We start from the raw sequence: 27,199 nt of genomic DNA on the forward strand, positions 1-27,199 counted from the left end.
GTATATTGTAACCTATATATTAGATTCAAAATGTAGGTACATATACTATAATATATTGGGTAGTGCATGTCAGCGGCGCTAGTGGAACACACCTGACGAATTTCCATCAAGCCCGCGCGCTTGGCCCTGATGACATGACCTACTTAATATTACAATAAAGGAATGCTGGTGGCTTGCTCTTGTCTATCGCATGCTCTCTCGAATTTTTCTTATTATTTGGTTTACAGTGCATGATATTTGTTATATGTGCGACGAGTAAGCAGTATAATTTAGGAAAGTAACAGTATATCCGCACTGCAATCTTCTCTTAAAAAGACATAAAGCGAGGCTAGTTTAATATTAGTACATGCCAGCATATAAAAGGTACAATGCCCCTTTTCAAATATTTGATTGCATATTTGTATCCGTTTTCGAGTATTGAATTATATTTACTGACTATGACAGCAATAATACTCAATTCAATCCCATCCTCTAATTAGTAAGAAACCGTGACATCTTAGTCTCATAATGCAAGTATGTATTGCTAGTTTTTCATTCACTTCTTATATATATTGTTGTTAGTTTGTGGGTGTGCATTGGTTTAACTAATACTGTAAATACTAACTTAACTGACTGATATGCCTTTCGCGAGGGCGTTAACCGGGGGTGCAGTGTATCGTGCTCTACACAGGGCACTTAAAAGAACCAGGGACGTTTCTGGAATCGGGGCGTTCCCTGTTTCCCGCTCGAACTCCCACTTACACCTCACTTGGGGCGGAGAGAACAGTAAAAACACACACAATTTAAAAACAAACTATACACAATCAATCATAAATAATGATAATAATGATAATAATTATAATTTAATAATGATAACAATTGTTATAATGATGATAATCATGATGGTAAGGAAAATAAAATTAATTAACAGTGGGTTTTGGGCGATTGGCATTGAACATAGACTAAATTGACTTTCACGACGGACTGACGCGAACAGTTGGATTACTCACTCGTTTTCCGCTCCAGACAGACACACAACATCCACAGAAAATACATAAACATAACCCATACAGCAAACCATCATAGCATCCCTATCTGTTTTACTACCATTGAACATAAAGGTCTCATTGGCCATCGCGCACTGGTGTATTTGTTGAAAAAAATTCCTTCGGCGAAAACCCGGGCAGCGGGATAAATGCGAGCTACTTTGGCTTAAAATTAAATATTTTACACTGAAAATGCCACATGGGACATATCAGCACATAAGGTAGTCGTGAAGACTCGGCGATGACCTGTAAGTTTACTACACGCACAGAACATGCTGCTTTTTGTTTCGAAGTGTAACGCTGGTGAATCGATCCAGCGTTTTTCAGAAAGTTTAGTGTAACCATTGAAGCAAATAATTTCCATGCTGTTATATCACGTCTATTTTCATAAGAAAGAGTGATTCAGTGATTTAGGTTAATAGTTTTCTTTGTAAGATCATTGAGTCTGTGCAGGAGGACAGGCTTTTCTTTTAATTTTAATTGAGCGCTTTAATTCAAAGGTAACTGCCACTTAAAACAATTGTACGTAAATATACGCGTCAAAAACATTAATTTGATTGAAAATAGTTTTGTTCTTTAAGTATAACAGTTATTATTTGATTAGAAATCATTGAAACAATATCATATATGTAATTGTTTAATGTTCAAAACGAGTATTCCTAATCAGCCTCGAAATTTTGCTTTTCCTAAGCGTACATTCGGAAAAAAAAGCCAGAACAGCGTTCATTCCAATCTAGTTGGTTTGATTCGTTCACATGGCTCCAATACGATTAGGTAGGTATATTAGTATTAAATTTTAATTTGCGACCGTTCTTACCTTTTATGAACCTAACGTCGATCTAAATACAAACGAAATTTAGAAAAAAAACACACAACATACAACATACAAGACTCGCATTGTTGCTTTATAATGTTTTTTTTTTAAATTATTATCATTAATATTTAACACAAAATTTATTACATTAACAATGTTATTATTTTCAAAGCCGGGACCTTGCGTCCGCCTCCCCAATGTTTGGAGGTTATCTACGCCCCTGCCTGGGATTACAACTTTGCAACAAGGTAATGTTACCAAGCAAAGGTTATAGTTTGTTCAAAGTTATAGTACGTTCAACCGTATGAAGAAAGATTCTATGTTTGCCTATTTTTTCTTAAGGGAGCTTTGCTTCCATTAAGTCGGTATCCAACTCCAAACCCTTGAAAGTTGGAACCGATTCTTTTTTCCCTAATTTAATGAGAATGCCAACTTCAGCACAAAGGAAAATGAATTTAGTTAAGTAATGTTGGCATTTCATTTATTTAAACAAGTTCCACTTACTTCTTTAGTCGAATTACAATTGCATTAAAACTAACAATGAAGTCGGTAACAATTGCAACACAACTGATGTAATAAGCAAGGCACCAAATACAACCCGAGGGTAACGCACATACGCAGATACATAAATGAAAACAATATACATTGACGCATGAAGGGATTCACAAATACATGTCGATGTACGTGTTGGAGAAGTATTCCATATTAATGTATGTAGCATACTTGAATTCACGTGTTTAATATGTTATATAGGAAGTTATTCGGTCTATACAAAACACATCTTGAACAGTGTGTTATGTAAATCCCGACAGACTTTTAATGAACACTTTTACTCTAAATGTTAAATACAACCGCCACAATACCTTGTATAATTTCAAAGAAGGCCCGTTAACAGAGTGATTGTCCTAATAAGACACAAGTTAAAGCATGTCAATCATTATGATTTGCACAAACTTCAAATGGGTTGATACATCTGTGATACATACTTTCAAGTAATGTATTACAATCAGTTATTTTCAAATTATAGGGCACACAATCACTGATAAGTATAAAGTCTGCGTTAATACTGGCAACTGGCATTACTGCTAGACCACGTGCTCTTCTGGTTGTATGGCATAGTAGATACCAATGAAGGGCCCAATAATCGGCTTACCGGCCGCTTGGACAATGGACTCCGGTGTCTGAAAAGCTTGGCAGAAAACCAGCGCACGCAACAAGCAAAACAGGATATAATAAGATGTATATGTGCTATTCATTATAGCGTTTATGCATCTGCTTAAATATTTGTTCTTTTTCATTTTCGCAAGTTATTATCATTATAATATATTTTAGAGCAAAGTGTCGGCAATTAATAAATTAAATTTCACTGCCTGTTGGCAGCACCAATTCCGACGTTCAGGTTCTTTGTAAGAAGTCTGTACACACGCTATTCGTTAAGACGGTAGTTTGTAAGTACTCAATGTCTAAGACAAACTTTATCCGAACCGGAAGGCAGCCCATCCGCTCACCGCCTCAGCTATCCTTAGTTTGAACCATGAAGGCCCCAAAGTGGGTGTGATTGCCATCCAGGTCGTACAAAGCGCCCATTGGGTGGTCTCGCACCTTCACGAACAACTTCTCGTTCTTGCGGAGCCGAAACAGGCCGGATATCGGAAGCGTATCCAGCGGGCTGTATGGTCGGTTATTTTGATGGGTATAGGGCAGGCCTCTGAAAGAAGGTAATAGTAAACCGCTTAATTCTCAATGCCAATCGCTTAGCTGTTTATTCTTTATTCTTAAATGCACATGCAATACGGCAAATTGAGTTTGCGTTGAAAAATGAGCTCTGACGGAAACTTTGTCAGTGATAGTTTGTTTTTTTACGTAGCTAAGGCTACTCAGGAATTGAGTGTATTTGAATGTTCTTAATGTGTGTTCTTGTGATGCTGTTGGATAGTGTGTTTTTTACATAATCGAGTAGAAAATGCGGACTCTTTCCATACACAACTCTGTTGTTACGTCCATAGGCACCGATTCTATGAAAATCGCAGACCGTACACCAATTTCCGAAACGATTCCCTTTTTTTTTTGACATGGAATGAGAGCATTAATTATATAAATTAATACATTATCAATATCAATACGCAAACAATGATTTGGCAGTTACATGATAAATTTCGTGTTAAATACAACAACAAACAAACCAAGTTTTATAAACATCGTTGTCGATGTGCTGAAGTTGCTTTTGAATAGAACCTTGACACAACGACCTGTCGTCTAAGGCGGCAGAAGCTTACTTTTTAATAATAACAAAAGTCCTCATAATTGGCTTTCTATGTACTGTAGCTATTTAAAAAGCTATTAAAAGGCTCAACATTCTGGTCGTGAGATGTTTCTTCGTCGCGTACTAACACTGGCGCCAGCACACATGGGTCGCACCTTCTATCCCAGCTTCTTCATAATCCATGTACGTGACTTGTGTGGACCATTTAGACATTTAAGCGAGATTTATAGTACTATATGCTTCATATCGAGAATTAAAAAGAAACATGGTCGCCCGGTCTCTTGCATGGTATGTCTCCTGGCACGAGCCCCGGGACCCAATTAAAATGTCTTCTGGGGCGATGACCATATGGTAGAATACATGTGCATTCTATAAAAATGTACTACACACAGGTCTGTACGCTTGCATAAGTGACGGATGTGTGTGTGTTTATTTATTACGGTTTCACGATTAAGTACCTCGTTCCTAAGAGTTATTAAGAATTGTGAACGAGATAACTTACTCTTGCGAACGAGCAGGTAAACCATACAACTATTAAGAAAGTCATGGGAACGCCAAAGCTCACTCGTGGTATATATACTTAACAAAAATATTGAAACACAAGAATCGAGTGAATAATACAACCGATTTTATAGAAATATGCTTTTTGTAGTGGAAAACATTTAAAGTCTAGGAAATGATTTTGAAACAACGTATGCACTTTAAATAGAAGATTTAAGAAAAATGTGCTAATTATAGAAAACTATTTTGGTACCAACGTTATTGAAATGAAATTCTACAATCAAAGACATATTGAAAAGGTACAAAGTGCAAGTTTTCTAAATTCAATCATGGAGAACCGCATAATGACCTCGTATAAACCATAGACATCGTGTGTCGCACTTATATGAGTCTAAGCCATTAATGAGAAGACTTACCACTGGGATATTCGTATGGTCATACAATTTTTTGGAAGTTGGAATCAATTATTTTCATCTCAGCAAAACTGCGTGTAAGTCTGTTCTTGTAAGGTTCATGAATCAAATTGCTGACATCAACAGTTACAATTTTCAGTGCAGTTATTTCAGAGGAGATCATGTTGTATTTGAAATGCGGGTCATGTCCTCACCTATTGTCCTGTGTGAGGTAGGCGGTCTCTAGCGTTATATTGGTGCCGTGACGTCGGTGTGTCTTCATTAGCATCAGGCCCGGGGCGCTGTAATGAGAACACATCGCGTACTTACACACAAGGGCACTTTGTACTTGAACGTTGTGCAATGGAAATGCGTTTATTTTACAGCTTTAATGTACTTGAAATATGACCGCATACAACTCGTCTGAGACTCGTTGTCACTTCATACCATCGGTCGCTCTTGCAAACACTATTTTATGAATTCGTTGAAAAGCAATTCATGAATATATAATGATGTTATATTTTTTGTTTTGCAATACGTCTATGATAGTTCTATAGTTTTTAATATATTAGTCAGCCTGATTCCGTACGTATCAGAACTGTACGTTTATTTCTAAATTCTGTTTGCCTTTAAAATGGGCTGTCATGAAAACTCAACTCACTACGTGGAATGGTTGGCAAGCCCATTGACGCCAATTTTTGCGAACACAAAGTAGATGCCTGGCTTCATGATCATGACGCTCTTCACAAACGACCCGCTCCACTCCGGATGAAACGTCTCATCGTCGCAGAGTTCTTTCACCCACAGAAGGTCTACGGACAGAAAATACGATTACATTGAACCAGTCTGTGATCTAGAAATAGAAGACACATTGTACATACAACCAGCCTGTGATCTAAAAATTGAAGATAAATTGTTCATACAATCACTCTGTGATGATCTAAAAACAGAAGACACAGTGCACGTGAAACCAGTATGTGATCCAAAAATATGCAAGCAAGAACACACGATACCAGTGTGTGATCTAGAAATAAAAGAGCAAGAACACATGATACCAGTGTGTGATCTTAAAACAGAAGACACAGTGTACATGAAAGCAGCCAGTTATCTAGAAACAGAAGACACACTGGACATGAAACCAGTCTGTTTTATAGGAAGAGACAACATAATGTACTCAAAATCAGTCTGTGATCGAGGAACAGAAGAAACCAGTATGTTATATAGGAACAGAATACACAGTGTACATGAAACCAGTCTGTGATCTAGGAACAGAAGACACAGTGTACATGAAACCAGTCTGTTATATAGGAACAGAATACACAGTGTACATAAAAACCCGTCTGAGACCTAGGGACAGAAGACACAGTGTACATGAAACCAGTCTGTTGTGAAAGAAACAAACACCATGATACTTAAATCAGTCTGTGCAACAGAAGAGGCATCGAACATAAAACCAGTCTGTGATATAGAAATAGAGTACATGAAAACCAGTATGTCATCCAGAAACAGATAACATAGGGGCCACCAGTAGTTTATCAAGTACAAGAAGACACAAGCGCATGAAACAAGTATGTGATACAGAAAACAGACATAGTCTTTATGACACGTGCATTTATTTGGTGTGCAACACTTGCTACTCATTAATTTATATCTACGTTATTCCTTTATATATATTCGTATTATTGTGCATTTCTTCCATAAGTTTAGTACTTATAGAGCTCCACGGTTCGAATTATCCCTTAACAAAATCACGTTTCTATCATACTACGAGTAGAACAACTCAGATGGAAATGTCAATAATTTATTAATCTCATAATTAATATCAAAAATAAACACATGCTGTACAATTTACACCTGAATGAACTACATTAACATGTATATGAAGACATTTTTATTATCGACATGTTTTGCAGCTATGTTGGCATGTCCCATTTGCACTGAAAGTGTTGTTAAACTTCACTCGTGTAAATGAAGCCAGAAAATAACAATGCATTAAAAAACACGTGCGATCGGATTATAAAGTTTGCGAAGCATGTATGATGCAAAAGCAAATTAAACCTCCTAATAATAATACTTTTCACATCAAAAAACAATAACAACAAATGCTACATCGGAAGTAGAATTTAAACACCACCAACAACATCATAAACGAGTAAAACAAAACAATCAATATAAATCGTAAACACATTTTGATTAACTGATTTAGTTTACAATTGTATCCATGCATGAAATGTTAGCCAGTGTGCTTACTATGAATTGCTTCCCTTAGATTGGTGTTTCCACCGTGGTCTCGTGGGTTTATAAAACGTACACAATACTGATTAACATCAGTATCAACACACACACGAAACCAAAACACCCAACCGGCATTCAGTTAAAGCCGATGAAATGACCTCTTTTACAACCACATCATACTTAATAAAAGTTGTCCTAAGTAAATGGTATTGGTTCATACAGTTCACATATGGCTTTAGACAGCTTTATCCACCATAAATGCACCGAAGTGCATATCAGTTTGCTCGGAATGGTACGTCTCGCCCTTGGGGTTATTCTCCATGTTGGTGGGTTTGGTGACCCAAATGGTGTCCCTGAAGTCAAGGTAGTAGAGGCCCCGGAGCTGCACGGAGTCCAGCGGGTAGTCGCCCAGGCCGTACCCGAACTCCGCACCCCTGCAATCAGTGGGAGCTGAACATTATGCGTAACAACAGCTATAGCATGATACTGACAGCAGCTCATGTTTGTGTTTTAGATCTGAAACTGCATACATACTGAAAAGCGAAAGTTTGAATCTCATTCAGCGTCATGGATGCACACAACTTTGTCATCTATCTGTTAAGTTGCAACTGAGTACCTGCCAGCGCGAACACGCGTACCTGTCATCCTGGGTGCAGAAGGAGACGTCCAACACTTCCTCCTCGCCTCCTGACTTCCGGCGGTGCAACATCGCGCCCATCGGCGGATAGACGGCGCTGGAGAACAACCAGAACGCACGTTAGAATCGTGCTCTATGCCAGATGCAAATGCATCTATATCAGCGTTTAACATGCAGCAAATATGAGTCGGCGTGTAACGATGTTCTCAACACGGGCATTTATACATTCAACAGAATTTCATTCCATGGTATATACTTATGTTTTAAGGTGTATTTCTCAGTACTTTTGGATGATCACCATTGTTAAATGATAAGTTTGTTAAATTTCGCATTGTTTTGTATTTCCGCTAAAATATAAGACAGCCTTTGACAACTTTAGGTGCTCCAACCACAAATTAAATAGTGAAATTGGTAGACAATTACATGTTGCATACACTTTGAGAATATGTTATTTTTGTTTTTACGATAATTTTTTTTCTCTTACTGATTGTAAATATCATGCCTTTTTTCCATGCAGTAAATATGAGGTTGTCAGTAGAGAATTTCTATATAACTGGTATATGGGTGGAAATACTGTACATGCCTTTTATAATCTGATGAGCAACCAGCATAACAAGTTGATATATTTTATATTTACGATAACTGAGTTGAGTTGAGTCAAACCGAGTCAGCAGTACCAGAACACCGTTTTGTTCTCACTCATTAACCATGAACATATTAACCGGTATTAATGCGAATTACTAGCAAGAACGATCCACATTCATTGTTAGATTACAAAATGTCAATTTAAAATCATAAAAGCGCTCAATAAACACTTATTTTTTCGCAACGAAAGTGATCATTCATTGTTTGTATAAGAGAAAGGTTGTTCATAAAAAATCACAAGTATTATATAGAATTATAGCAAACAAAAAGACAGAAAGGAACAATAACAACAGATACCCATACTGCCTTTAGGTCAGTCTCCAAAAAGCTCCTTAATAAAAGTGTAAAATTTCATGTTTGTATGAAATATGATGTATTTGTTTTTAAACTGACAAATGCAGTTCAATTGTGTTTAAATCAGAACTGTGGTTACTACGTTTATCAGGAGCTTTCCGTGCCGGCCTCTGGGTCGCGTACCTCTGCTCGAGCTCCCCGTTACGGGGCCGGCGGCCGTGCACTACGATGGTCGCGAACACGTAATAGACGCCCGGCGCGAGCACAGTAACGTTCTCCACGAAGCCTGCATTCGTCTCAGCCCTTTCGAACGAGTTAACATCCGAGAAGCTCTCCGACGAAGTCTCCCACAAGAACACACCAGCTGCATAGGAGGTAAAAGTACGCTGTTTGTTTGTGCTCCTTGTTAAACACAGCTCTCCCTGTTATTGTCACAAGGGAAATTCCCGGAAACGTGTTACAACTCTCAAATGCTAGGCATGACCAGGTTCCCACTCGTTCTCACAAAATGCATTTTATAGTTGGGACGTAGATTTCGGCAGAGCAATTTTAGGATTGGCAAATGTGCATGTCTTTTTTCTCACAGATGCACATTACATTACAACTCCAACGGAACACCTCCAGTTTGTTTCTTAACATAATCATACAAATATGTGTTCCGATTCAGTGTGGTGTGTTCCAATGAGACAATGCTGCCCTACAAATCACAACCACGTGTTACGTCCGCTAAGCAAGGGATGTTCACATGCACGTGTATTGTTATAAAGTCTATTGCAAAAATCACATCTATAACGACATCCGAGACGTTAACATGCCGCACAACGCTTTTGAGACCTTAACACGCCGCGTAACGCCTTAGAGACCTTTACATGCAGCGTAACGACGTTGAAACCTTATCATTCCGTATAACGACATGTGATACCTAATCATAACAACCTCTGGGACATAAAAATACCGCATAACGACCTCTGGAAACATAACATGCCGAATAACGACATTTTGAACATTTACAAAGTAATATGCCGCATAACAACCTGTGAGACCTTAACATGCCGCATAACAACCCGTGAGACCTTAACATGACGTACAACGACCTGTGAGACCTTAACATGCCGCATAACGACCTGTGAGACCTCAACATGCCGCATAACAACCCGTGAGACCTTAACATGACGTACAACGACCTGTGAGACCTTAACATGCCGCATAACGACCTGTGAAACCTCAACATGACACACAACGACCTGTGAGACCTAACATGCCGAATAACGACCGATGAGACATTAACATGCCGCACAGCGACCTGTGAGACATTAACATGCTGCATAACGACCCGTGAGACCTTAATATTCCGCATAACGACCTTTGAGACCTTAACATGCCGTATAACGACCTGTGAGACCTTAACATGCCGCATAATGACCCATGAGACCTTAACATGCCGCATAACAACCTGTGAGACCTTAATATGCCGCATAACGACATGTGAGACCTTAACATGCCGCACAACGACCTGTGAGACCTTAATATGCCGCATAACGACCCATGAGACCTTAACATGCCGCACAACGACCTGTGAGACCTTAACATGACGCATAACAACCTGTGAGACCGTAACATGCCGCATAACGACCTCTTGGAACTTTACATGCCGCATAACGACCTGTGAGACCTTAACATGACGCATAACGACCTGTGAGACCTTAATATGACGCACTACGACCTGTGAGACCATAACATGACGCACAACGACCTGTGACACCTTAACATGCTGCATAACGCATTGAGACCTTAACATGCCGCATAACGACCTGTGAGACATTTACAAGCCGCATAACGACCTATGGGACAGTGCAGTGACCCACAACGGCATTTCTTAACTAAACATGCCACATAACGACCTTTGAGATCTTAACATGTCGTATAACGACTAATATATAGCAACATACGGATTCGTGGTATTGCTCTTAGAATAAGCAATAATGAAAATCACGGCTTCACAAACAATCAACCTCAATGGCTGTCAAGACAACGTTTGGTCGGAATGTTTCACAGCTTATGACATTTTGTATTTTAACGCGCTTGTTTGAAATCCATACGTACATGTTTTTTGAAAAATACTTAATGTACGTTACCTCGTTGAACATGTTAATCTGGTTATTAATATAAACATACCCGACTACAAATAATGGGCAACACAAACGGTTAACTCTCCTAGTAAATTGTTTTAACTGTAGATATGTGTTGTAACGTTATACATAATTGTATTATCCTTTCTTTTTATTATAATTGCGTATCTCAGTTGCAATGTTAATACGAAAGAGGTAGTTGATTTGTAGACTTACCTCTTGTGCTGGGATTGACACCAGACCGCCCACGGAAGAAGAAGTTCGGACTGGCTGGCACGTGGCGCTTCTGTCTGGCCCCTACGGAGATTGAACTCACTGATTGTGTGTAAAGCACATAAACCCAATACGAATCCGGGTACACCGACCAATAGCAATAAACATACGTTCAAATGATATCGTCCTACTGTATATGTTCAAAAAAGTGCAATATCAAAACAGATGGTAATTCGACGACCTATACATTTACTAATGAATATGGTTTCCATGTTGTTATTTTTATTATTTATTACAAATATAGTTGTATCTATAACTTACTAAAACATTTCCATGTTGTTATTTTTATTATTTATTACAAATATAGTTTTATCTATAACTTACTAAAACAGATTTGTCAACGCCTTTTTAAGACAGGTTATTGCTAATTCACCCATTGATATTAACAACTGATTACACGTTTTTTTATGCATATCGTCATATAACCAAGTAATAAGCATATATAGGTAATTGATAGTAAGGTTTCCAAATAATGGAATTGAATCAGCGTTTAACAAACCATCGTATTTATTTTGAAACGCTACTAGTTTTTTTTGTATTTAAATGCTTAATGTAAAATATAAAACATAAATAACACATAACGTGGTTACACATGAAATGGTTTTTCTTCTTTTAAAAGAAGTTTAAATTGAAAATCGGTTGTTTTTCCCATTATTTTCGTATGACCATTTCAAGCTGACATTCTAGTGTTGTTTTTTTGCAATATTTATGTATGTCATTTCAAGCGGAAATTCTGGATTTTGAAACGCGATTTATTGACCTCATAATTAGTAAGCGTTACATATTACGTACATGTGAATCTGTTGTATTATGTAAATACGTGTAAACTAAATTATTCAATAAGCAGGAATAAATGAAAAAAACGAAAACTGACTATACCATTTGTTTATCTCTACATTGTGTTATTGCTTATTGCTTTATATATCTCTACATTGTGTTTTGCTTTATAAAGTGTTATTTCAGTATTGAAAAACCATGCACAGTGTTAAAATAGTGTCGCCTTTATTATACAATATACTTTTGATGCAGCGTGATGCATTTGTTCTTATATCAAGCATGTTAATATGAAGGTGTACTCACTCCGAGAAGTCCCGGATCTCTGAATCTGATCCTGCGACTCTAGCTTAGATCTGGTCTGCAGCAACATTAAAAAAGATCAATAATTGTCAAAACATCAAAATAAATCACTTGGATAATAACATATGTTTATACATTAATAATGTAATAGATAATCTGTAAAAAGGATAATGACATAAATCAACAAATGAAATAAATAACTTGATGAAAAATAAATAAATAGATAAATAAAACTAGTCGAAGTATGCTGGTTTATTCAACATAAGCTTGTTCTGAGGATATATTATGAACTTTTAGAGTTAACAATTAGTATTCAATTATAAGCATTCAACGGCAGCTCTATCCATCATACTATTACCAGGTTAGTACCAAGACAGACTCCGACTGTGTGCATACCTTGAATGACGTGTCCTCATTGAGTAGTATGTGTGAGACCTCCATCAGATCTTCTATCCTGTCCCGCTGCACCCGGACCACCTCGCGCACCTCGCCGAGCTGCACGTGCAACAGCAGGTGCGAGATGAACGATACGAGCAGCATTGAGATGACGACACTCCGGCACCAAAAGACTCTTGCGAAACGGCTGCACAATCGGCGATGTAAGCTTTCTGATTTGACGCCTTCCATTCCAATGATCAGATCCCTGCATGCGTGCATGTCCTTCTGAATGTTAAGGCATTTTGACACTGTTGAGTCCATTTCCGGATGAGCAGAGCTGTGCATGTCTACTGTGATTGTCGTTAAGGCTGTCACATTCTTCACCGCCGTCGTATGCACTAGCTCCCGTATAACTGAGGGCGATACAGCCCGGCCGTTGTTAAGTACTCGATCACAATCAGACAAATGCGTAGTTAGATAATCCAATCATATTGTTTGTATTTGTCGACACCTATAAGCTCAGGCGATAGAAACGACAACAATTCATTTCCTTACAAAAAAAATACCGTCGGTTACGTCACAGTTTAAAATGCATAGTGCTAGCTTTAGCCAGCATTTGAGTACTCTCTACTTTCTCAGTGTACTTTACCAAGATTTATAACATAACAATTAACATTAAAGGGGCAGTTGACTTAAATTTGGTATTTCGTTAAGTATCACGAATTGATATTGCGCATTTTTAGTGCGCTAACATCTCTCGCAGTATTATTTGCCGAATGAACTCGTAAGAATGTATGCTTTCTAAGGCAAAAGAAAATTGAACGATGTTTGCACCAACATTCTTTACTGCAAGTCTTACTCCTTATAATCGTTGTAGTGTAGCTGTCATTACACCGAGCCTTTGCTCGCATGATGGCTGTGCACCTAAATTAAGCAACGCAACCTGTAGGCCTATCAGTCCAGAAACCAAAATGTGTACGACTTGTGTGTGAATAAAATGTTTTCATACATATCTGACATTCTGTTTGCTTATAAGTATTATCAGATGTTTATGTATGACAAAAGCTATGAAATATCCGTCTTGTATTCTTGCCTGATCCTTCTTCAGTTCAACGAAAGGCATCTTTGCCGTAAAACACACTTTGGAGCGGTATTTGGGTTGACGATATTATACAGATGTAAGTGATAAAAATGCTTTAAAATGCTTAAAATACATGTCTAATTGGAGCACACGCAATGCAAAATACTGGTTTCAAAATTGTGAATGGCTCGAAAGGAAAATACCATCAACACACTAACTTATTAATTAAGTTGACTACATAGACGCAGGCGGTGTAAATTCCAACTAACGTTTCTTTTTAGGTTCATTGAAAAACAAATGATTTGTTTACTTACTGCTTTTCTTATGTCGAATATTCTTATTCCTCTATTATATAACACAGTAAAGGTTGATATAGCAAAATATTAAGGTAATCAATTCATATTCATTTAAGTTTAAACATTCTTTTTCATAGGGTTTTCCTTAAGTAGAACCAGGAGAATTAGTTTGTTGACTTGTTCGATTTCGCATCAAACGGTAGCAGTATGCAGCGCCTGGCAGTCCACTCTGAAGGCTCTTGTTTGTTATAACTTATTTACATTGCTAATATTTTAACCAGACGGTTTCATTATCAATATCAGCCGACGCCTTTCTTATGCAACACACGACCTGCACTGTACCGATTGCGGATAGATGCGTTACGACCGTTTACAATAAATAGTATTTTGATGATAAAGGAATTATTAATTACAAGAGCAATAATTATTCCTGAAACGGTCGTGTGCTCTTTAGATCTGCATCCACTTGAACCTTAGTTTAACTTTTACGCGACCTACAGGAGCTTAGTGCGGAAACTAATAGCACATATTTTAAACTTGTCATGCAATTATACAATTTCCTAAAGTGACTTGACACAGGTACCTGTCGAACATTATTTATTCTCTTTTATCTCTTGCCATGTATACCGCGTAATGCAACCGTTGTCTATGTTCATATTAAACCATTTTGCAAACATTTTTAGCGTTTAAATTGGCTTCGTATTCTTATACTGAACAATAACAACTGTCATTTTGCAACCATGCAGTCCTCATAATTAACGGACGCCACAGCGGTGTAAGAAACTTTGAAGATTTATCATTTATGTGTTTCAAGTGTTGCCGCATCTGATGAAAAGATCTCAAACCCTTTAAATTATTTAAACATCGCATAGAAAAAGGTTACTGAGTTCGCCAAATGCGAGCTTATTAAAAATTGCCTTAGCCTGTATAATCAAATAGCTTGTGTCAGCCCCTTTACTTAGGTCTTGCAGCTGCGAAAGTAACAACGATGTCGGTTCGTTTGTTAAGAAGTACAGATCTTGCACCATGGTGATTACGTTCAGATGAGTGACAGCCCTTGAATATTTTTAACTAATCATGCATGAATTGTTAACCATCCCAAAACAAGCCCTTGTAAAAAAGCATCGTGAATTTCCTTGGTTGTAAATATATTTTATTTTGGTGTGCTGTTCTTTTTAAAATGGTTTGTATCCATGTAAAGCTCGGGTATAAATTGTCAATGTAGATTTATTTGATAAGTGCATACTTAACTTGATGTGTTAAAAGTCACATAACTGCGTTTCAAGAAGCTGAAACTTAAGCTGCACTTTAGTTCATATGAGAATTTGCATTATGTTACCTTATATTCACTGCATTTATTATGTTACCTTATATTCTCTACATGCATTATGTTTTCTTATATTCACTGCATACATTATGTTGCCTTATGTTCACTGCATGCATTATGCTGCCTTATATTCACTACATGCATTATGTTGCCTTATATTCACTGAATGCATTATGTTGCCTTATATTCACTGCATGCATTGCGTTGCCTTATATTCAATGCATGCATTATGTTGCCTTATATTCACTGCATGCATTATGTTGCCTTATATTCACTACATGCATTATGTTGCCTTATATTCACTACATGCATTATGTTGCCTTATATTCACTACATGCATTTTGTTGCCTTATATTCACTACATGCATAATGTTGCCTTATATTTACTACATATATTATGTTACCTTATATTCACTGCATGCATTATGCTGCCTTATATTCACTGCATGCATTATGTTGACTTATATTCACTGAATGCATTATGTTGCCTTATATTCACTGCATGCATTACGTTGCCTTATATTCACTGCATGCATAATGTTGCCTTATATTCACTGCATGCATTATGTTGCCTTATATTCACTACATGCATTACGTTGCCTTATATTCACTGCATGCATTATGTTGCCTTATATTCACTGCATGCATTATGTTGCCTTATATTCACTACATACATTTTGTGGCCTTATATTCACTTCATGCATTAAGTTGCCGTATATTCACTGAATGCATTATGTTGCCTTATATTCACTGCATGCATTACGTTGCCTTATATTCTCTGCATGCATTATGTTGCCATGTATTCACTGCATGCATTATGTTGCCTTATAATCACAACATGCATTATGTTGCCTTATATTCACTACATGCATTAAGTTGCCTTATATTCACTGAATGCATTCTGTTGCCTTATATTCACTGCATTCATTTAAAGACTAAAGATATATTTTTCCGTAAATGATTGCGGAAAAAACACGTAAAACATTCAAAAAAGTACAAAACAAAATCTTTTAATATTGCACATTGTCAATATTGGCAAACAATGACACAGACATAGTAATACACATGCACATGAAAGGTAAATACCAAAGATTACGCATTTTCAAAACTACTGCAGTTTATATATGGTCGAGCATGTGAATGCTTAGATTTCAATGAACATAATGATAAGAAATAATAAACCGGCATATATGTACATTAATGTATTAATAAAACCCTACGCAACATGAGATTAAAAGTTAACAACAGCTTTACATACCAAAGATAACATCCCCTAGCTTGTCTTTTAAGTTTGTTAAAGGGACCTTTTTACAGATTTTGGCATGTACTGAAGTTTTACATTAAATGATTTATATTGATAAATATAATTATTAAAAAAAATAAAATGGATATTTTAGAGCACGGTAAATGTTCAGTATAACTGTTTCCTCACAAATATCATATCTGCACGGAAAATGTGATAATCTGAAAAATATATTTTTTAATTGTGTTACTTTACCAAAACTTAAAAAGGCCCCTTTAAATGCGATCGATACTCATCTCAAACAACTTATACACACATAAGCGTATATAAATAATATTATTATGCAGAATGGCAAACATAATCACCAATTTAAAAATGTTGCTAATAGCCTAAATATTATACCTGTAACACCTATATTTCTCCAAAGACCAAGAGAGAGACATTGATAAAATAATAATGAAAAACGTACTACTTTATGTATACATGGGTTAGCATATGCTTAAAAAATAACAAAACACACCTTCCAATTGTACTGAAAATGGACACGCGTTTAACAGATTCCGCCCTCTACTACAGTTTTGCCTGTCTTCAAACTGTCGTCTACAAGTGGTCACTGTACAGCTAGTCCAGACGATACAGCGTATAACGACAAACCGAATTCATCAAACACGGCACTCTGAATCAGCAAACGATTTATTGCTTAATTTCGAGGATTGCGAAGATAGTCGATGTATCACGATTGCAAACACGAAGCTAACAAACACTGAACGCATACGTGGATGAACATGTTTCACATACAACAAATCAAAACTTGCAACCAAAGCAACGTTTCCAACTTTCCAAGCCTCTATAGTCATGTTGTATGAATGCCATTTGAAAGAATAGACGTCAATAAACTAACAGAATTGTGTCCCGCAAAACCATTGTGCTCAGGTGTACCCAGGAATAAAATGGTGTTTCTTTTATTTAGTTCATTGGATGTCGTCAATTTTTATTAATCCAAAGAAGCTAGTTGTCTTGGAATAATTGGCTGCAGTATTTGATGGGATCTCTTCAATAAAAACTTTATCATTCTCGTAAAGCTTGACTATTTTGATGGTGGTGCATGACGCAGGATCCGGCCTGTCGTCGGTGGTCTCACTGCTGGGCCGGATATAGCTGGTGATGTGCGTGCACGTGGTGAGGATTTCCCGCTGGTCCTGGGTGCCTCTCAACACATGATAACCTATCTTGTTCTGGTGAGTGAGCGTAATCTGAAACAATAGTGGAGGGCTCGAGCAACTGGATTTCTTAACGATACAAAAACAGCACATGTTAAAAATAGGAGCATTTTAAAATTAAAGATATCAACCCTTCACAAATGGTAGGTTTCTGCAAATGCATTTTTACATAAATCAACGCATTTTAATCAAAAGTCAAATAGAGAAATTATATTTACATAAATAACTTATTTACTATCCACTAAACATGTATACACATTAATAATTCATAATAATATATTCAACTCAACATTCGCATTCATTTCTATACATCATATACCTATTATCGATCGTTGTGAAAACATATATTAACATATTGCAAACGATATTTTTTTATACAGAAATCAGAGAAAGTAAAGTATATAAATGTCATTGCCATTAAGTTCGACGTCAATTACATTGCTATTCTTTCTCGTGAGCATTCGTTGACTATCCTTGCACAGTGGCCGTTGATATTCGTAGAAATCTTCATAAAACAGTATTGAACGGTAAATATTTGTAGAAGAGTCGGGCAGCATGTGAGTGTGCTTTATTGTACGATGATGATTGCTGAGTATTCATAAAACTATATTGCACAACTATTCATACGAGTGGAAGAGCTTTCTAGCACAATACGGGTAAGTTGTGCAAATTCCTCAATGCACTTGATCGATTAGTCTATAGAAGACCAACTGTTGTTTGGCCAAAGGATATGGCTATCGCTGTATGTGCTATGTGTAAGACGCATGGCACCAGCACTGTTATGAGCAAACACACGCGATAATCTGTCAAGCTCATTCAAATAATGCCGACAATGACTGGACGTCGTCTATTCTGATGAGCCCCAGCACGGAGGATTCCCTCCCGTAGACGGCGCCCGCTGCTCCCTCCATCTCCTTGATGAAAATCCGGTCCTCCGTGTCGTCCGGCTTCACGTAAAGCCTGATGGAGACACATGTCTCAGTGGAGTGCTGGTTGTACATGTGATCCATGTAACACTCCATCAACACCGTCTTCTCATAGCCAGTTTGCTTTATTACTTCGAATCCTTTCTTTATGGATAACTGCCAGAATTTAAATTAAATAGTGTAAACATCATACACGACTGACCAAGAGTGTTGCATGCATTTTTTCTTTACTCTTTTAACACAAAATCTCAAAAGAGTTCGTAAAATGTTAACACCTACATGAAAAGGATTATGGAACTGCGTAGTAAGCTCAACTGTACATACCTGGGCATACATGAGGTAGACTCCACTCTTGGCGATATGAATCCTCCCATCGTTGTTGGCCTGATAGGCATTCTTTAAAACGCCTGAGGTCGCCAAGTCTGGGTTCACCAAGTCCAGGTGCCAGAGCCCTTTCAGATCTGGCAATGGCAACGGCAAAACATTTTGCAATACGGAGACTGCCTATATGGAAATACGGAGACTGTGCGAACAAATGTTGTAATACGGAGACTGAGTGATAACTCATGGAAAAAAAGGAAACTGCGTAAAATACATATTGAATCCGGCAACATTGTTAATATACTGGGTTAAGATGAGACTGTTCGGATACATAGGGCGATAATGATACTGTTCGGATACATAGGGCAAAAATGAGGCTGTTCGGATACATAGGGCGATAATGAGGCTGTTCGGATACATATGGCAATAATGAGACTGTTCGGATACATTGGGCAATAATGAGGCTGTTCGGATACATAGGGCAATAATGAGGCTGTTCGGATACATCGGGCAATAATGAGACTGTTCGGATACATAGGACAATAATGAGGCTGTTCAGATATATAGGGCGATAATGATGCTGTTCGGATACATAGGTTAATAATGAGGCTGTTCGGATACATAGGGCGATAATGAGGCTGTTCGGATACATAGGGCGATAATGAGGCTGTTCGGATACATAGGGCAAAAATGAGACTGTTCGGATACATAGGGCAATAATGAGACTGTTCGGATACATAGGACAATAATGGAACTGTTCTTATACATAGGGCAATACTAAGGCTGTTCGGAAACATAGGACAATAATGAAACTGTTCGGATACATAGGACAATAATGAGACTATTCGGATACATAGAGAAATAATGAAACTGGTCGGATACATAGGGAAATAATGAGACTGTTCTAATACATAGGGAAATAATGTGACTGTACTTATACATAGGGAAATAATGGGACTGTTCTTATACATAGGGCAATAAGGAGACGATTCGGATACATAGGGCGATAATGAAACTGTTCGGATTTATAGGGCGATAATGAAACTGTTCGGATACATAGGGCGATAATGAAACTGTTTGGATACATAGAGCGATAATGAAACTGTTCGGATATATAGGGAGATAATGAAACTGTTCGGATACATAGAGCGATAATGAAACTGTTCGGATACGTAGGGCGATAATGAAACTGTTCGGATAGATAGGGCGATAATGAAACTGTTCGGATACATAGGGCGATGAGACTGTTCGGATACATAGGGCAATTATGAGGCTGTTCGGATACGTAGGACAATAATAGAATTGTTAGAATACATCGGACAATTTTCAGACGAAATGAAAGCATTTGTCAGTTAGGTGAACAAATGAATTTGTGTAAACAACAGGACAAAGTAAATGAAATGTCAATAATTTGACCGAGTTTAAACGTATTTCAATAAGCTCACCATTTAAATGAAAATGTCATAAAGCGGATCAAACAACACAACAATGCGATGAAGAAATGAATGCATAACCGTATGGGGATATTAATTAAGAGTGAATGCACATAGCAATGCGGTGTTTAAATAAATGCATAACCGTATGGGGATATTAACTAAGAGTGAATGCACATAGCAATGCGGTGTTTGAATGAATGCATATCCGTATGGGTATATTAATTAAGAGTGAATGCACATAGCAATGCGATGTTTGAATGAATGCATATCCCTATGAGAGAGTGAATGCACATAGCAATGCGGTGTTTGAATAAATGCATAACCGTATGGGGATATTAATTAAAAGTGAATGCACATAGCAATGCGGTGTTTGAATGAATGCATAACCGTATGGAGATATTAATTAAGAGTGAATGCACATAGCAATGCGGTGTTTGAATGAATGCATAACCGTATGGGGATATTAATTAAGAGTGAATGCACATAGCAATGCGGTGTTTGAATGAATGCATATTCCTATGGGAGAGTGAATGCACATAGCAATGCGGTGTTTGAATGAATGCATATCCTTATGGGAGAGTGAATGCACATAGCAATGCGGTGTTTGAATGAATGCATATCCCTATGGGAGATTAAATGCACATAGCAATGAGGTGTTTGAATGAATGCATATCCCTATGGGAGAGTGAATGCACATAGCAATGCGGCGTTTGAATGAGTGCATATCCCTTTGCGAGAGTGAATGCACATAGCAATGCGGTGTTTGAATGAATGCATAACCGTATGGGGATATTAATTAAGAGTGAATGCACATAGCAATGCGGTGTTTGAATGAATGCATATCTCTATGGGAGAGTGAATGCACATAGCAATGCGGTGTTTGAATGAATGCATATCCCTATGGGAGAGTGAATGCACATAGCAATGCGGTGTTTGAATGAATGCATATCCCTGTGGGGATATAAATAATGTGTTAATCCACTCAACATTAAGGTGATTTGTGAATCATAGTTTACGATAAGAATTCTAAGCGAATGCTTGTAGTTATAATTGTAAACCAGAAAACTTTTTTAACCACCTGTAAGTGCGTATAAATTCAAATCAGGAGACAGTGTTTTATAATAGAAAGAAAAAAACCTGTCACTACAAATTACAATACGGAGTTCGTAAATTTTGTTTCTAATATAGTCGTGATAGTTTTTGAAATAAACAATACATTATTGATATAATATACATTAACATTTAAGATTTTAAACTGACTTAACAAAAGTATTCACTACGCTTGTAAGATTAATATTACCTGTTTTGTCTTGTCTGGGGCTGACTGGACCCCCACCCACTAACTGTATAGCTGGCAGCCGCATCTGTAATAGAAGTAGGGGACAGTATGCAAATAGTGTGTGCAAAAAGAGTAATGTTAAGATAATGAGTCGTGTTTACAAACAGGTATATTGATTATATCTGAAGCCTCTTAACAGAACAACGCGTGGCACAGAATGTGACATTTTCCTCCGAAGCATAGTTGTCGGGGAGAGGAGCGGACTATATTCATAACTAAACAAGATAATGCACGATCTTTGCCATTGAGACATTTTACTTAAACTCATAGGCATGAACTTTGAACATCGCTTCAACGTAGGGGCATAAGCATTTTGCACGGCGCTGTTAAAATTGAACCATCCAGGCGGTAAATGTTGCAGAACGGAAAATTAAGATAATTAAATTTCACATTTGGCAAAAAAAAGTAGCTTGACCTTTAACATAAAAGCTATAAGAAAGGTATGCAACACACCATCTGGTCGTCGAAAATAATATCTAAAAGCTATTTTAACATTCGAACATCTAGCAACCCAGGCATTGTAAAGTTACATATTGGACACATTAATTACTCATCTTTGACATTAAAGTGTGGCATTTACCTTATACCATGGCGTATGGTGTACTATGGGGGATAATGATCCGAAGTTATATTAAAATCCTCGTTCCTCGTAAGTTTTTTTCAGAAACACAGCGAATACTGAAATTCATGATATTTGACCGTATATTGTGACCTCGCACATCCACCAAGGAGCATTGAAGTTATACAAAAAATCGTCTAGCCATGGAAAATGATAACCCAAAATTATATTAAAGTAAAAATACAGAGCGATTAGACCTTCAATGGCCTTTGACCTTGAATTGTGACATCGACCTTCGAAAAGATCTGGTCCTGGAGAACTATAATCTAATGTTGCATTAAAAAACATGCATGTTAACGTTACAGAGCGGAAACGAAATCCGGACGCACTGGGCCAAATAAACTATCCAGCCACTAAAAACCTTCCACCCACGGGCGCAAGGTGAGACTAATAAATCCCTACTTCGCGGGCATACAGGTAAGGTTTATCGAACTTATGAGACGAAAATCACCATGGGATTAAAACAGAACAACAACGTAATTTCAGTACAATGATTACTGTAACTATCCGACCATCCAGGTCTATCAATAAAATTGACATTCATCGTCAATGTGTCGATCTATGATGAACATTCAAGATACAAGCCAAAGTATGCAAAAGTAGTCAATACAAACACAAATCAGTTACAGATGCATTAATTGTTTACTTTATATTGACATTTTAGAATTCCTTTTTAGTTAAACTACATATATGTTATTGTTGAGCCGCCCGCGCATACATCGGCCCACCTACTTGCGACCACAGGTCGGTTTAACCATGACGTGACTCTCTGGGTTCCTTATTATTTCATGTACGTCGAATTTTCATGGGGAACCCCCGACCATTCCCTGATATCCAGTATAAAATAAGCCGCCTGTTCAATTAAGTCTTTTTCAATGTTAGGTTTAGTGTGTACCATGTCGATATTTAATAGACTATCGTAACTTAAAATAAGTGCGGTGTAAGTGTTTTTGTGTGTATAACAGCCACTAATTGATAGATGGAGATACTACATGTACTTCTGTGCGAACATTACAGCTGACTATGGAACTAACTGATTGTTCATTTGTAACTGTGTCATTATTGCTTTAGTGTACATTTTCGTTTTACGATGTGTTTAATACGACAAAAGCACGAAAAGTATTACACTAAAAGATATGTAAGAAACCTTTGTTAGTTTATTTCGTCAATATCGGATCACATGAAGTAAACGATTGAATGCACTACGTGGCTACCTGTCAACTCGATCACAAGTTTACACCAGGAGGATTACTTACAATCAATTTAAGGCAAACCGGTGTGTAGAAGACAACATTTTCGTTACCCAGTATTAATCTAGGTCAGACAATTCTATTTTTAATCAGGAAGTTAATCCGATTGGCTATAATCTTAGCCAATAAATGAACCGGGTAGACTTTGCAGACTTTGCTATCTAAACTAATAGAGGTCATGCTAAATATACACTGATCCATTTAAAGTAGGTATCTGCTCTCAAATGTTTGCTTTGGGTATTTTAAGTAAACAGCAGGGAAGTTGTGTGAAAATTACAGGTTAAGATTTGTTTCATCGTGGTACATATTCAATATTGTAATCAAGTATTAGAAAATGTTGTTAAATTACCGCTGTATATACTGGTTCTGTTAGGCTTACAATGTCGGCATTGTTTGAATACTGGATTGCTCCAATCATTTGTTTTCATTCAGTTTTGTTTGTATACGACTAAATGCATTACTTAACAAAATCAGTTAAGAGCCGTTATATGTATGAACAATAGTTTGTTGTAAGCAAAATGTATAATAAACTTACAAATACATACTAATTATTTCAATTTCAGGAAGCTGTTTGCTTAATGTGTTAAACAGCAATAATTTCAAAATAGTTGATTGTTAAAATATTACTTGTTCAACTGCTATTGTATGTAAAATAAAAACCGCTACAATCGCTTCAATCCTGTTGCAAAAAATACGTGTTTTAGCCGGAAATTTCTTGTTCACCTTTATATGGTGGCATCGCACGATGTGAAATTGTTCGTACAGTAGTGAAGGACCTAATCAAAATCAAAGCGGTTAAATACATTATAAAGCAGCTGCTTGTGTACAGTCCCAGAAATATAAGTTTTGATTTTAATGGTTTACTTGACATGAAACTAAGTGCTACATGGCTGTTTTCATCGTTATTACACTTATATATACCGTTAATGTATGAACATCACAATAATACACATGGTAATGTATCATACCTGTTTCTTGTTTTTTCCATTCTTCTTTCCCTTGTCACCCTGGGTTTTGGTTACCTTTGGTCGTTCCGCCTGTGGGTTTCTTGCACTGGACACTGCATCAGATCGCTTTTGGCGTAATAATAAGCGCGTCAGGAAATCTTTTGAATCGTCGTACCCAGTCTTTTCAGCAAAGAAAGGTTCTCTCATACGACCCGACGAGTCGTTATTCTTTGGACTCTTCTGTAAACGTAATTGCCGTATTTGAACATAATTGCTATACAATAGAATGTACAAACATGTTATGTCACGTAGATGTATGGTTGCATGTGTGTGTACTTTATATAAAGATCTGTACAATGGTGGTAGTGACTGATGAAAAGAAGGAACACGAAAGGTCAGGTTTGTCGCTATTACCTATGTCGCACAGTTTGGGTCACCGCAAATGCATACGTACATGTACATGTGCACACAGTAATAAGTTGATAAACTAAGCGATAAGTTACCGACCACAGATCTTGTTTTGTAATAGTTACAAATACTTTAAGCACCTGTACTAAATAGTAATGCGCATTGAATTACCTACCACGGATATACTAGACGGCACTGCAAGATTATCGTATTCTTTATCGCTTGCTTCCGCACTTTCACTTTCACCATCGTCGTTTATTGCAACGATCAGCTCATTGAGTAACATGTAACTACGGTCACTTTCTGATACTATTTTATGTTTGAGATCGTTTAAAGTACTTTTAATCTGAACATTTTTTAAGCCAGTCTCAAGACTTCTTATTTTGAATTGCGCCTTTCGTAAATCGTGTTGCATTCTGTTTATCAGTGTTGTACACTGCCGGATATCAGAGCCCGTTCGGAGGAGGAGAGCACCCACCACCGCCACCGCTACAAGCGTCACAATGCATGTGCAGATGGTGACGGCACGATTCGGGCTCAGGGCACTGTTGCACCTTGCTTTGCAGTATGCACATTGCTCTCTCAGACCTGTCTCAAGATCTTCAACAGTCATGGTAGTAGTCTTATAATGTCCGGTCTATACCTGCTGTGCACTCCCGCGTTCAATGCTGACCTTCCTGATTATCCTGCGCGAAGCTTAGTGGGCTCCTGTGCATCCAATAGCAATAATCTGTGCTTAGCTATTACTGTGTGATGTTGCTGTTGTCAATGTCACGTGTCCAGGTTGTAACCTGAATTTGTTTTTATAGCACAGCGATCCAAGTTGTCCCAGCATGCATATCAATATTCCACGTTCACATTTCAAGTGTATCGCATACTATAACAGTTTAAGATAAGCATTTATTTATACACAGTAACACATATTATATAAATATAATATTATACGCATTTGCACTAATGTGTATGCAACAATAACACGTTATGAACCGTTATGAAAATGAAAACAAATCCATATTATAAATAGTTTACTCTATCGGCACTGTATACAAAACTATCTCCGCTTGCATTTAAACTCTGCTTAATTAAACACGCCAACTGTGTGGCCAGTGTAAGTGGTGTATACCAATCCATATTATAATTCAATCGCGTATAGAACGAATATGGAACACATGTATTTTCAACGTTTAATTATTTTTTATTATCTTTAAAATTGCTTCATTCAGTTTTATATAAACAACACTTTGTTTCAATTAAATTGCAGTTGGTAGTGCAGCAACGATCATTTGCTAAAATAACATTCGCGTATGTATTACTTACTGATAAAGGTTTCTCAAACCCGAAACATCCATGCTGGCCGCTGACTTAATCTGATGACCTTGCATAAGACACCATGTTTAGTTGACACCATACCACATTTATTTGGGTACTGTACTTATGCTTTATAAGCGTCTAGTGTACGTTTAATTTTTGGTATCCATCTTAAATTGAAATGGGCCGGATTTATTCCAGAGTTGGAAAACATACATCAACATTTCAAATACAGTTCAAGCTCTTCCATACGTTGTGCAAAACGCTGTTTTATTGGACACAATGTTTTATAAGAATCATTTGAACGTATGTGACCTTTAAATACGATGTATTTACATCATTAGGTGTTAGGATTTGATTGAAACGAAATGGAATAATAATATGAAATATTATGGTAGCTGCATGAGTGACAAAAAACTAATAGCTTATTAAGGGTCCCAGAGGAGAAAGGTCATCTAGGCAACACCAACCAGAACGCTCGTATTTCCATAGGTGACGGTTAAACCAGCCAGAAACACTTATTGCTCTTTAATGGGCCCATAGATAGTCAGTCAAACCAGCCAGGAACGCTCATTTCTCCATCATGTGCTCAACCTGAGACGGATAGATCAGCATGCACGATCATAACCCCATTATGGATCAATAAACTGAGGGTTAAACCAGCCTGTAAAAATCTTAGCTCCATAGTGGGAAACAGGAGACGGTTACGGCATACCAGCCTTGAGCATTCAACAAGACCAGAATACTCGTAGCTCCACGAGAGACTCACCAGAAGACAGTTAAACAAGCAAGGAATACTCATACATCAATAATGG

The 27,199-nt window shown here is 37.3% G+C and overlaps 2 protein-coding genes across 6 annotated transcripts in view; both read right to left on the reverse strand.

Moving 5' to 3' along the window:
- Positions 1-6,782: 6,782 nt before the first annotated feature.
- LOC127834290 (uncharacterized) lies at positions 6,783-12,355 on the reverse strand. Its single transcript, XM_052360007.1, has 5 exons — positions 12,289-12,355; positions 11,152-11,232; positions 8,990-9,170; positions 7,869-7,964; positions 6,783-7,664 (listed from the first exon to the last, which is right to left on the reverse strand). Exons 1-5 carry the CDS (start codon positions 12,353-12,355, stop codon positions 7,466-7,468), a joined length of 624 nt encoding a protein of 207 aa, XP_052215967.1. The 3' UTR covers positions 6,783-7,465.
- Positions 12,356-16,361: 4,006 nt separating this feature from the next.
- The window catches only part of LOC127834192 (uncharacterized), a 35,278-nt gene continuing 24,440 nt past the window's right edge, over positions 16,362-27,199 (reverse strand). For 2 of the 5 annotated variants that reach the window (XM_052359839.1, XM_052359840.1), the window contains 4 exons: positions 24,690-24,908; positions 21,814-21,877; positions 19,081-19,217; positions 16,362-17,863 (listed from right to left, as the gene is read on the reverse strand). In XM_052359839.1, the coding sequence (XP_052215799.1) occupies positions 17,582-17,863; positions 19,081-19,217; positions 21,814-21,877; positions 24,690-24,908 (702 nt within the window). In that variant the 3' untranslated portion in view covers positions 16,362-17,581. Of the gene's footprint in view, positions 17,864-18,625; positions 18,913-19,080; positions 19,218-21,813; positions 21,878-24,689; positions 24,909-25,251; positions 25,954-26,393; positions 26,614-27,199 lie in introns of those variants that run through there. The other 3 variants (XM_052359837.1, XM_052359836.1, XM_052359838.1) reach the window with 3 other exon arrangements.

Source organism: Dreissena polymorpha, chromosome 6, assembly GCF_020536995.1.
Source record: "Dreissena polymorpha isolate Duluth1 chromosome 6, UMN_Dpol_1.0, whole genome shotgun sequence".
NCBI classification, from domain to species: Eukaryota; Metazoa; Mollusca; class Bivalvia; order Myida; family Dreissenidae; genus Dreissena; species Dreissena polymorpha.